The following is a 13191-nucleotide window of genomic DNA, read 5'->3' on the forward strand; positions in this document are numbered from 1 at the left end:
GCTTAACTCATAGCATCTCATGACAGGCAGATGACAGTAATGGTGAAGTACTGGAAGAATGGTGGTGGTGATATCAGTGAGAGTGACAAATGTGATCACAAGTGGTGGTAGAGGCAGTGATAGTAACGGGAGTGAGAATAGTGGCACTGTGGCCACAGCTGCTGCTGATGGTGGGGAGGTGATGCTGGTTGTGGCAGTGCACGAATGGGGCAGTCAGGGAGGGTGATGAGCTGGGAGCCTCCTGAGTGGCAGACACCCAGGCAACCTTACCCTCTCTTCTATTTCCTTGCCCCAGTGTCCACAGCAACATCCTGCAATGACCCTGGGATCCCGCAGAATGGGAGCCGGAGTGGTGACAGTTGGGAAGCCGGCGACTCCACGGTGTTCCAGTGTGACCCTGGTTACGCGCTGCAGGGAAGTGCAGAGATCAGCTGTGTGAAGATCGAGAACAGGTTCTTCTGGCAGCCCAGCCCGCCAACATGCATCGGTACAAAGCAGCTGCAGGGTGCACTCTGCCCTTGGGGCTCACAGTTGTGTGCTCCAGAACCTTCCATGCTCTGCAGCTGCATCTTGGGCCTGGGGCCAAGAGAATTGAAACAGATGAAAGTTGCAGAAAGCCCATCATCTACCCTGCTTTGCATGCATGTGTCCCCACACGCACTCACTCACATTCACACTCTACACACAAAGCACTACAAATTCCTCACTTGCTAAAATGGTCCCAGAGATTTCCAAGTCAGACAAGTCTGTCCCTTTCTCTCTGGCCCAGGCTGTACAGGTCAGAAGGAGGAATGGGTCATCTTGGGTAGTAAAGGCTAACAGGTTCCAAAATGACCCTTCTATTACCTGAAGCAATAGAAGGGCACCCACAGGCTCAGAATGTAAAGAAAAGAACCTTGCTTTTCCTGTTCTCAAGGAAATTATTGGTTACCTGGCTTTTGGTTCTTTTCGGTCTTAGAGACAAGGTCTCACTGGAGTGCAAGTGGCACTGTCACAACTCACTGCCGCCTTGACCTCCTGGGCTCAAGTGATCCTCCCACCTCAGCCTCCCAAGTAGCTGGGCCTGCAGGCCTGCGCCACCACACCCAGCAAATTTTTGTATTTTTGTTGTTGTTGTTGAGATGGAGTCTCACTATGTTGCCTAGGCTGGTCTCGAATTCCTGGGCTCAAGTGATCCTCCTACCTTGGCCTCCCAAATGCTAGGATTACAGGGTTTTCTTTCTTCGGACTTAAAACCTTCCTGTATGAGAGATGAAGACATAAAGGACCTGAGACTTGTCTAAGGTCCCATCACTTAAAAGGGGTGGGACCTGAAAAATCCTACCTCTAACTACTTGAGACTGAGAGGAGAAGGGAACTTGAAGGGAGGCTGGGATGGGAAAGAAAGGTAAATGGAAACAAACACTCCAGGTGCCCACTTCCACATGGCTATTTTGCTCAGGTGAAATAATGAGTGTTTATCTCCCCTGTCAATGCTGGCTGTTAGAAGAGAAGAGAACCCATGGTCACTGAGTCCTTACTGTGTACTTGCCCCATACTGGACATTCACTTAGATAACCTCATTTAACTTTCCCGGCAGCTCTCTGAAATTAGCACCATTTCCTCATTTACACTTGAAACTGAAACTTAGACAAATTTGGATATCTTGTCCCAAATCACAGAGCTAGGATATAGCAGAGCCAAGATTTACACCCACGCCAGTCTGAATGCAAAGCCTCTCATTTTCCTACCTCCCACACCGCCTCCCCTGCTGGAGATAGGTGCGAGGGACTTCCTGAGACAGCTCCTGCAGGAGCGTCTGCCCTGGCCTGCACCTGCAGGCTTAATGGGAAGCAGTGCACTGTCCAGGCATCTGAGGACTGGCCTATTCCAGGCCTGGCTCTGAGGCCTGGCCCTGAAGGTGAGACACTAAATCCTGCTCCTCAGTGGGAATTGGGAGCCACATAGGTGCGTGGGGCAGGAGGTTGAGACCCCGGTTTCAGATCCAGCTGAGTTCTTCACTACGTATTCTGCTGTGTAGGGAACAGTGTGGGATATTGAAGTAGACACAATCAGATTTAGTTTCTAGCTCTGCCATTTACTACTTTGATGACCTTGGGAAATTGCTTCAACTCTCTGAGCCTGGGTTTCCTCATCTGTGAAGGTAAATACACTTCCCTTATGGCATTGTGGGGTGAGGACACGCCTAACCCCAATCTCAAGAAATACTAATTTCCTTCCTTTCTATCTTCCTTCCTTCTTTTCATCTTTCGCTTCTTTGAATCCTTCTTTCAAATCTTCAGACTCACTTCCCTTCCCTAAGCCAAGATTCCATCTGCTAAGGGAATTCTGCTGAGGCCCAGGAGAGAATCTGGGAACCTCTGAGGCTCCTTCCAAATTCAGCCTTCTACAAGGCTGTGATTCCTTAGAATCATTTTACAGAAAAGCAGGTCCTGAGATGAGATCGTCCCAAGTGGAGAAGGAGGATTGTGCTAAGCTGAGGAGAGCAATAAATGTGCAGTGGGCAGGGTGGAGAGGTTAATTCAGTTTTCATCACCCGTTCTTCTACACTCGGCTTTGGGAAATGTTTCTCAGGCAACAAAATAAATGCCTTTGCCTCTTCTCTCAAACGAACTGGAAATCCCAGTGACATGCTTCTAATTTCCAGCTCCCTGGGCGTTCTGCCATGAGCGGGTCTAGCTGGCCTTGATAACCCTTCATTACAGGGAGGAAGCAAAGGAAGAAAACAAATACTCATTGGATGCTGTCCCCGTGATCGGCACCAAGCTAAACATTTTAGCTGCATTATTGCAGCTGAAATCACTCTGTGGTGAGGTTAGAGCTCGAGATTCCACTCCCTGGCTCAGGTCTGGCTTCACCACAGCAAGCTGTGTGGCCTTAGACAAATTGCTCAACTTCCCTGTGCCTTCATTTCCTTGCCAGTAAAATAGAGAAAATGATAGTACTTACCTTCTAGCATTGTTTTGAGAATTAAAAAAGAAAATACTATAAAGCAATAAGAACTGTACGTGGCTCATAGTTAGCACTGTGTATATTAGAAGCCATTATTATCATTATTCTTTTACTTTCGAGATGAGGAAGTAGAGGCTCAGAGGGGTGGACAGTTAGCCCAAACTCACACAGCCAATGAGTGGCATTGTCAGAATTTGAGCCCAGGATTGTATGACTTCCAAATCAATGCCCTTTCCACAACTCTTGCCCTCAGTCCAACCTGCCCACTTCTTGGCTGTCTAGAAGGATCTGCAGCTTGCACCCACTCCCATCTGGGCAACCATGTTTTAGTAAGCTCAACAGGACCCCACAACTAACCCTGAGCAGTGGGAGCCTTCCTGTTGGTGAGGCAGCCCAGGGATCCATGCAAGGCCTTGGGGCACAACTGGCAGCAGCCAGTGAAGCCCATGCTGGGGTTCTGAGTGGGAAGCACATGCCCGATGACATGGAGCCATCTAGAAGAGAGCTGTGCTCAGACAGCAGCCTAGAACCCAGAGACACTGACAGTACTTTGGGGGTTGGTGGGAGAGTAACAGGCGCAGTTTCAGAAATGCAGAGACTCACCCCATCTGTGGCAAACTTAAGGGAAGAAGCCCCTGAGCTGGCAGAGGGAGGTGGAGGCTGGGAACCCAGAATGGAAGCCTTGTTGTGCCCCTTGGGAAGATTTCCCCAGAGTTGGGACTTTTGATAACGACACTCACTTTCCACTCTCACTGGCCATATCAGGCTCTGTTTCTAGGCTGGCCTGGGCAAGGCCACACTCCATGGACTGGACATTACAGTCTTGCTTTGTTAAGCTCCAGGGTCTAGCCTGATTGTACTGGCCTCTGGTTGGCCCTATTCATCTCACCCTCTGCTCCCAAAGGATTCAGTGGTGGAGACACAAGTGAGACATAAGCAGACCCAACTTAAGGCACCATCCTCGCTCAGAAGCTCCTGCAACAGCTGTGCTCTCCCCTGCTGGCCTGTGGGGAGAAGCACTCCTCTTCTACTCTGGTTACTGCCACCAACCATATGGAAGTAGAAGAGGGGAAAACAACAGACTTTGGAGCCAGTCCTGTGTGAGTCTCAGTCTCAGAGTGACTCTGGGCAAGTTACTTAGGCTTTCTGAGACTCACTTTCCTCCTTTATAAATCAGGAAGCATAATCCATTGCTCGTTGAGTTGTTAATGAGACATAAATGAGATGGTGCATCTAAAATGTGATTTGTTAAGTCTGATACGTAATAGATGCCTATTTGAGTGTTTCTGAAACTCAGGATGGTTCTTGGGATATATTTTCCCATGGAACAAAAAGCAGACTACTCACAACCACTCCAATTTTATGTTCAGCCACATTAGGGCTCTTGTGGCCTGACCTGAAGATCTACCATTTGTTTGAGACCCTGTTAGGGATTGACCCAGCCCTTTAAGCCTCACCCTGAGTAAAACCCACAGCCGGAGGTGGCTCCACGACACAGCCAAAGCAGCAGTGCTCAGCTCTATGACAAGCCGATGGCTGCTCCCAACTTTGGAGTCAGGTATACCCTTTTGCTCTCCCCACAAAGACTCATCTTGGATTTTCTAGCCAGCCCCTAAATGGCTCTCTGTGTTCCTATGGGCTCAGTGTTTACAACCTCTGATGGTGCCCTGTGGTTTCCAGACCAAACCACACCTATAGTCTTGGCCATCCTGCTAATGACCTCACACACTTCCCAGCTTTTACTCTATCCAGTCCTCAAGCCACGGTACAGCAGCCCCAGCCATGGAGGAAGAGACCTGAGCCAGGCTCTGGGGAAGCTGCCCAGAAGGTCCCGAGGTAAATAGGTTGCTGTGTTACCTGGCCACTTTCTCCCTCCCCACCTGCTTGAGAGACCTGTCATCTCAGGGGAGGGCGACCATGTAGACTGATTGGGGATTAATAATAGCTCCATACAACTGAGGTACACACATACTCTTGGACAAGGCCTTTTGGAAAGTTGGAAAGTATCTGCAGCCGCGAGCAGATGCCAGGAGCACTGGTAGCGTAGGAGACCAGCTGCGCTTGGCAGGCGAACATGAGCCTGTTTCCCACTCCTCCTGACATCCAGTGCACAGGAACTCACAGTCAGTACCCACAAAGCTCGCCTGGAAGCCGATGTGAGGCAGTGAAGGAAGGCCATGTACTTCATAGGTGCGCAGACAGTGCCGGCTCCATCTATCAAGCATTCACTCTCTACCAAATGCTTTAGCAGACATCTCCCATAATCTTTACAACCACCCCACAAAGAAGATATTGTCTCTTTTTATGACAGGAAAGACATCAAGGGCTAGAGAGGCTAGATGAGTTCCCTAAGTTCACAGGAACTCTGTTGCTAGGAAGCAACAGGGCCAGGTATTTTAAAAAATAATTTATTGAGGTGAAATGCACCTAACATAAAATTACCCGTTTTTCAATGAACAGTTCAGTGGCATCTGGTACTTTCGAAATGTTGTGCACCACCACCACTATCTCCAAAACATTCCCACCCCTCCAAAGTAGAACTCCATCATTTCACCTTCCCCTGAGTCCCTAAGCCAGGTTTAACTTCAGCCTGTCAGCTTCAGCCCCTCCTCTCTCGATAGTGTATTAGCAACGCCCATGAAAATGGGCCCAGGGTGAAGAGGCAGCCTCACCCTCGTCTTCTTCTCTCCTCAGCTCCCTGCGGGGGAGACCTGACAGGACCATCTGGAGTCATCCTCTCACCAAATTACCCAGAACCCTACCCACCAGGGAAGGAGTGTGACTGGAAAGTGACCGTCTCACCAGACTACGTCATCGCCCTGGTATTTAACATGTATGTACCTTTCCCCCGGGTGGGAGACGAAGGGTTCAGAGCAGCTAGGGGCTCTGGGACCTGGGTCTCCAGGTGAGTATTCACAGGTGTGTGAGCAGAGTTCTCAGCTCCATGGGAGGTGAAAAAGCCGAGAGAGAGAAACTAGCATTTATTGAACATCTATGTGCCAGGCACCGCGCTCAGTGGTGTCATGCATATCATCACATCTAATCCTTGTAGTAATCTGTGAGGAAGCAATTATTATTTCCTCTTTACCTCTGAAGATACTGGGACTCGGAAAGGAGGCCTTTGTTGGACGCCCTTGCCCTGCCCTCTGCATTCCCAGTCTGCTTCCCTGGCCCCTTCCACCCCACCCCAGAGGGGTAAACGAGCGGGCTTGGGTCCCAGGCACCTCCGCATCTAGTACCTGCACTTGCTCTCCCATTCCTGCTACAGGAAAGCTCTTCAAAAGAACTGCTCTGCCTTCGTCTACTTCCTCACCTCCCATTCACTCTCAACCCACTGGAACCTGGTTTCTGCCTCCACGGTTCTACTGGAAACTCCTCTGATAAAAGCCACCCACAAACTCCTGGTTCCAAACAAAAGGCCTTTCCATGTTTTATCCCACTCCACCTCTTGGTCACCCTTTCCATCCTTAGGCTGCTTTTTCACTTGGTTTGCATGAAGTTACTCTTTCCAGTTCTCCAAGCTCTTCTGTGACGTCACGTGGACCTCTTGTTAACCCATCTTCCTTTGCCGGGCTTTGTCAGACCTCCTCTTCTTACCCTACACCCCTTTCCTGGACAAGTTCATTCATTCCTGTGTCTCCACTCTCCTCTTATAAATGGAAGACTCCATTCTGCCGCCCACCCTGGCTTTATTCTGAGCGTCAGCCTCGCTCTCCAGCTGTTGGACATCTCTGTCTGCGGCCTGCAGACACTGCAAATGAGCATGTACAAAATCAAGCATATTTTTCTCCCCCAGAAGAGCTCTGTTCTGAGCCTTGGGGCTGGCGTTGACACCTGCTCTCACGGCTTCTTCCACTAGCAGCAACCGAGGCGTGCAGCCTCTACCGCCTTCACTCTCCTCATGTATTTTCCTCTTCTCCATCCTCCCAGCTCCTGTCCTGGTTTGAGTCCTATCATCTCCCATCTAAATTACTGCCCTCATCGCCTAGCTGGTTCCTCTGCCCCATCTTGCCTCCCATGCCAATCTCTCCCCTAGCTAGCTGTCAGAGTGATCGTGTCACTCAAAAATGCTGAAATAACCACCCTACTTTCCATTTTAACATCCTCTAATGACAGTGCTCAGCAATAAAAAAGAATGAACTACTGATACATGCAACAACGTGGATGAGTCCCAAAAATATTATGCTGAGTGAAAGAAGACAGACATAAAAAAGTACATAATGTATGATTCAACTCGTATAAAATTGTAGGATCAGCAAAACTAATCCCTGGTGAAGAATTCTGATCAGTGCTGGCATCTGAGGGTAGGGAAGGTTGAATGGGAAGGGGCACTTGGAACTCTCTGGGGTGGTGGGACAGTTCTGGATCTTGATATGCATGTGTCAAAACTGATAGAGTGGCACACCTTAGAGCTGATCATTTCACACGGTGTAAATCATACCTCAATTCAAAAACAAAGAAACAAACAGATCCTTTATTTTTAAATCCTAACATGGTCCTCTATTGCTTATAAATAAAGGCCCAAACTTTGGAGTTTCATTCCAAACAATCTGGTCTCTGCCTAACTCTCCAGTCAGCCCCCCGACCCCATCCTAAGCCCACCCCATCCTAAGCCCTGAGCTCCAGCCAGATGGAACTCCTTGCAGTTCCAGGGCCTCTTGGATTCTTTCATGCCCTTATGACTTTGCCTCTGTTTCTGCCTTCACAGCAACTTCCTGTTCTCTCCTTGTCCTATCTCTAAGGGTCTTCTCATCTCCCAAGACTCAGTTCAGGCTTGATTTCCTCCATAAACGTTTGATTTTTCATCCTCCCCAAGGAACCTTGCTTTGTGTTTCTGCTCTGTCTCGGGCTGACTTTATACATTATTTTGTTGTTGACATGTCTGTCACTTCCTACAGCACCATCAATTTTTGAAGGCAGAAGTGGTGTCTGACATGTCCCCATGTCCTTGGCACCTTGCACAGTGCGTGGAATATTGAGGGTGCTCAAAATTTGATGATGGAAGGAAGAGAGGGACAGAAAGAAGGCAGTTAGTTAGGAAGTGGTGATGCCATCATTTGTGACCAAGACTGACTCCCTCCAAAACCCTTCACTGGTGACTTTCATAAAAGCAGATGTCAAGAAGCTGAATTACAGGGGCAAGAAGACCATGTCACCCAGCAGTGATGTGGTGAGCCCGCAACTGACACCAGTGTGACAGGGTGCCAGGTGGGAAGGAGGCCAGTGCACATCTGGCTCTGTGCCCCCTGCCTCCCATTCCTCCATCCTGTCTCTTAGCCTGCCTTATCTCCTTTGTCCTAGAGATGCATGGCCTCCTCCCCCTGCTATATATCTTAGCCAAAGGTAGAGCAGTCATTTTACTCTCAATCTCAAATAGAATACAGTAAGTCCTCAATGTCATCAACAGGTTCTTGGAAACTGTGACTTTAAGTAAAACAAAGTACAGCAGGTCCTCAAATGTTTCCTTCAATGTCATTTCATTATATTGTTTTGTTTGGTTTGGTTTGGTTTGGTTTCTGAGACAGAGTTTCATTCTGTTACTCAGGCTGGAGTACAGTGGCATAATCTTGGCTCACACAACCTCTCCCTCCCGAGTTCAAGCAGTTCTCATGCCTCAGCCTCCCGAGTAGCTGGGATTACAGGTGCATGCCACCACACCCAGCTAATTTTTGTATTTTTAGTAGAGACAGGGTTTCGCCATTTTGGCCAGGCTGGTCTCGAACTCCTGGCCTCAAGTGATCTGCCCACCTTGGCCTCCCAAAATGCTGGGATTACAGACATGAGCCACCATGCCCAGCCTGTGTGTTGATGAGAAACAAACAGTTGGTTTTGTTTTATGTCATTTCACTTAAAGTCATGGTTTCTGAGAGCCTGTGGACAATGCTAAGGACTTGCTGTATCTGAGTATCCCAGTCCGTGACTGGGCATGAGCAAATTTGCATCTGAAATCTATTCTCTGCAAGCTCATTTACTTTTCTATTGTTTTCATCTTTGCACACTTGATTGGTATCAATTGCCTTTGTTAGATATATACTTAAGAGTGGAATTGCTGCACCAGAGCGCAAGCATACGGGGGACTTCAAAAAGTTTGTGGAAAAATTGAATTTAAGATAAAAATAAAAAATATAAACTTTATTACTCAACATAAACTCCACCAAGTTCAGGACACTTTTGTAAACAACAATACCAGTAATTTTGTCCATCCCTGAAGAACTGAGGGTCCTGGTAATTTAACTATGTCAGTGTAGTCTTTTTTACTTTGTTAACCGAAGAAAAAATGGGTGCCCTTTAAAGATGTTTTAAGATTAGGAAACAAAAAGCAATAAGAAGGAGCCAAATCAGGACTGTAAAGTGGATGCCTAATGATTTCCCATTGAAACTCTTGAAAAATTACCCTTGTTTGATGAGAGAAATGATCAGGAGCATTGTTGTCAGGGAGAAGGACTCTCTCCTGAAGCATTTTTCTGCTAAAGCTTTAGCTAACTTTCTCAAAACAAACTCCTAAGAAGCAGATGTTATCATTCTTTGGCCCTTCAGAAAATCAACTGCAAAATGCCTGAAGCATCAAAAAAAAAAAAAAAAAAAAAAAAAAATTACCTTGACCTTTGCTCCACTTTTGCTTCGACTGGACACTTCCATTCCCTGGTAGCCATTGCTTTGATTGTGCTTTGTCTTCAAGATTGTACTGGTAAATCCATGTTCCATCTCCTGTTCTTGGGAGAAATGTTTCAGGATCTTGATCCCACATTTTTAAAATTTCCATTGAAAGCTCTGCCTTTGTCTGTAGCTGACCTAGGCACAATGGTTTTGACACCCATCAAGTAGAAATTTGGTCAACTTTAATTTTTTAGTCAAAATTGTGTAATCTGAACCAGTCAAGATGTCTATGGTGTTGGCTCTCATTTGTGCCATTAATTATTGGTCCTATTCAATTAGGACACAAACAAGATTGTTTTCCTCTCCAATTGATGTGGAGATCCGCCTTGGCAGGCTTCATCTTCATTATCATCCCCTCCCTACTTGAAACAAGTTATCCATTTGTAAACTGCTGATTTCTTTGGGGCATTGTCCTCATAAACCTTTTGTAAAGCATCAGCGACGTCACCGTCCTTCTACCCAAGCATCACCATAAATTTGATGTTTTTTCTTGCTTCAATTTTAGCAGAATTCATGTTGCTCTGATAGAGGCTTTTTTTAAGCTGATATCTTGTCCTTTTTAATGCCTCACGTTAGATCCTGTGCAGACATGTTAACAAGTTAGTGTGAGTTGATTTTGATACAAAAAACTTTTGAACTCCATGCATAATTTTTTCATAATATGCATTTTCCATCATTTTCACTTGAGCCATTCCAGTGGGATAAATTACATTCATGAACTCAAATATTCAATTTGCTCATCTAAGTTTTTAAAATGGATTTTTCCCTCACACCAGGGTCAGAATAGCTAAGGGTGAGGACATTTGTGGGTCCTAGGAGTGGGGCAATAGCAGACCCTGAGGAGAGCTGGAGTACTGGCTTGGGATGAAGGCATGAAGCTAGGGTCCGTCATGGTAACAGGCCCCTTCCTCCCTGAGAATGGCTCCCTAATTGGTTCATTCTCTCTTAGAAAATGAGGTTCAGAACAGCACAGTATAAGGACATTAGTGTCAGGTAAGAGACCTGGGTTTTGGACCTACTTTGGTTGACAACTTGGTGTCTAGAGTTGGCAACTCATTTTCCCTTCTGTATAAGGAGGACGTTAGGTTTTCAGCTCCAGATTTTTGGACACTGACTGGAATCTGGCTCCTCTGCCCCTGAGCCTGCCTCTTCCATCTTCTCACCTGACTGAGGTCATCAGGGCCTCATCTTCTCCCTTCCCACCAGCCAGTCTTCAGGGGTTGGGTACCAGTGGGATGGTGGGCTTGCTCCCTGGGAGGCCCCATGCTTTGATTGAGCCTAAGACCCCAGCAAAAGCCTTTATTTGACCTTAGTGGGGTGGGGGTGGGATGTTTTTGTTCCCCAGCTTTAACTTGGAACCTGGCTATGACTTCCTCCATATCTACGATGGACGGGACTCTCTCAGCCCTCTCATAGGAAGCTTCTATGGCTCCCAGCTCCCAGGCCGCATTGAAAGCAGCAGCAACAGCCTCTTCCTCGCCTTCCGCAGCGATGCATCTGTGAGCAATGCTGGCTTCGTCATTGACTATACAGGTAAGGGCCCTGGTGCCAGAGAGTACTGAGGATAGGTCCAGCCAACATGGCAGACGGCAAGTAGTGTAGCATAGTGAGGAGAGCCTGGGCTGGACCACGGCAAACCCACACCAACCCTAGCACTGCTGCCGCCTGCAAAAAACCTGCCTTTCCTGAGGCCCCCCAGATGGCTTAGTCTTTCACGCCTGTATTCTCCAGGGGTGGGAAAAAAGGGGACCAGCATTCTTTTTGCACCCCATCTATTTCCAACCACTACTCTTCTTCTCCTCTTTTTTAATGAGGGTCATTCCTAAGTCTACTTCAGCCTCATACCCTCACTTCATAGCCATCAGCTGATATCTTCCTGGGTACTGCACTTCACTAAAGAGGGTTCTGATATGAGGCTCAATCTTCCTCTCCACCCAGAGCTTTTCACCATCCTGGGTAACTTCAACATCCCTATGGACAGCCCATCTAATCCTAGGGTCACGGTGCTTAGACCTGTGTCCCAAGGACACTCCTTGGCCATACTCTGACACCTCGTCATAGATTGGTCACTTTCTGATACCTCCTGATCACATTTGTTCATCCTTCCAGCTGTGCTAATTAAGGCAAGTTCAATAGTGTGGTCGAAAGTAAGAGTCAGAAATTTTTCTCTTAAAAATAGTAAATATTGTAGGTTTACCTATCACAACTACTCAGCCCTACTACTGTAGTGCTAAAGCAGCCACAGACATAAACAAATGAGCGTGGCTGCATTCTAAGAAAAATTCACTTACAAAAACAGGCTGTCCCTGCCCGGTTAAGAGCATTGACTGTCAAATTAATTGGATTGAAAGTTCATGTTTACGACTTAACATGTGCGTGACCTTGGATAAAGTATTGAACCTCTTGAAGCCTCGGGCATTTCTTCTTTTATAAAACCATGGTAGGAAAATTCCTGCTTCATAGTGATGGAAAGATCAGTGAGTGCATGCATGAAAGTCCGTGGTACAGTTCCTGGCACATATCACGCATTCTGTAATGTTCAAATATTATTCGTGTAGTAAGAGGAGTTCCAGGCTCTCGAGCACTCCACTGTCTTCTACGCTATTATCTCTTTTTGACCTTTTAGTCTTCCCTAATTATCTCAAATCCCATTATCTAAATCCCAGCTCCCTTCCTTGCTTGATTTGTGAGCTGGGCAAGTTATTATCTCTTGGAACGTCATCTACAAAGTGTTGCTAGTAATAATTATGTTGCAGGAGGTTAAGATTAAAAGCTATTTTATACATGCATATTTTATATATATATAATATATATGTGTGTGTGTGTGTATATATATATATGTATAATGCTCCATATATACTAAACACTCTACAGATGCTCTGGGAATGATAGATTTTGTTATTGTAACTATAACCCAGGTTCACCCAGGCCTCATCAGCCTGAGCATACAAATGGGGTCACATTACCAGTTAAAATTAAAAATTTTCTGGCTCATGTTCCCCACTTGCATAACATAGGACCTCAGATACCTTTTAAAGTGTCCCCTAATTAAATATTTCCAGCCACCCCTGGGAATATCTCACATAAGCTCACATAACACTAATTAGAACAATGGCAGACTTAGTGTTTGCCCGCTGCCAGCACCATCCTAAGTGCTCCATATCCATCAACTCATTGAACTCCTCATAGTTCTCGATTATCTCCTGTTTTCCAGGTACAGTTCTAGAAGACTGGTGCGCAAAATGGAGAATGTTTTACTTGTAGTCTTCTTGCTTCATGGGGCTGGCCTAGGGAATGGATATTCTGCCATCCTCTCTGCCTGCAGGCACCTGCCATTTGGTAAACCTCCTGGGCCCAAACCCTCTTCCACACACTGATATCAGCACAGTCAGACACTTTGGAATTCTAACAGAAGCCATGACTTAGACCCAGTCTGGGATCTCCATTGCTCCCATCACCACCATCCCCACTCCCATGTCATCACCATTTCTTATTATTCATCTCTTCCTTCATATTCTCATCAGTACCCTCAATTGCCTGCCCCCTAGTCCTCCAAGTGCATACACCTTGCAAAACTGTACC

General features: G+C 46.7%; 1 protein-coding gene across 15 annotated transcripts in view; it reads left to right on the top strand.

Annotated features, from left to right (window-relative positions):
- The window catches only part of CSMD2 (CUB and Sushi multiple domains 2), a 650869-nt gene that overhangs the window by 503034 nt on the left and 134644 nt on the right, over window positions 1–13191 (top strand). For 14 of the 15 annotated variants that reach the window (XM_045375140.3, XM_045375143.3, XM_045375139.3 and 11 more), the window contains 3 exons: window positions 296–487; window positions 5647–5785; window positions 10955–11142. In XM_045375140.3, the coding sequence (XP_045231075.2) occupies window positions 296–487; window positions 5647–5785; window positions 10955–11142 (519 nt within the window). Of the gene's footprint in view, window positions 1–295; window positions 488–2704; window positions 4789–5646; window positions 5786–10954; window positions 11143–13191 lie in introns of those variants that run through there. The other variant, XM_074012987.1, reaches the window with a different exon arrangement.

This window comes from Macaca fascicularis, chromosome 1, assembly GCF_037993035.2.
Source record: "Macaca fascicularis isolate 582-1 chromosome 1, T2T-MFA8v1.1".
In the NCBI taxonomy this organism is placed as follows: Eukaryota; Metazoa; Chordata; class Mammalia; order Primates; family Cercopithecidae; genus Macaca; species Macaca fascicularis.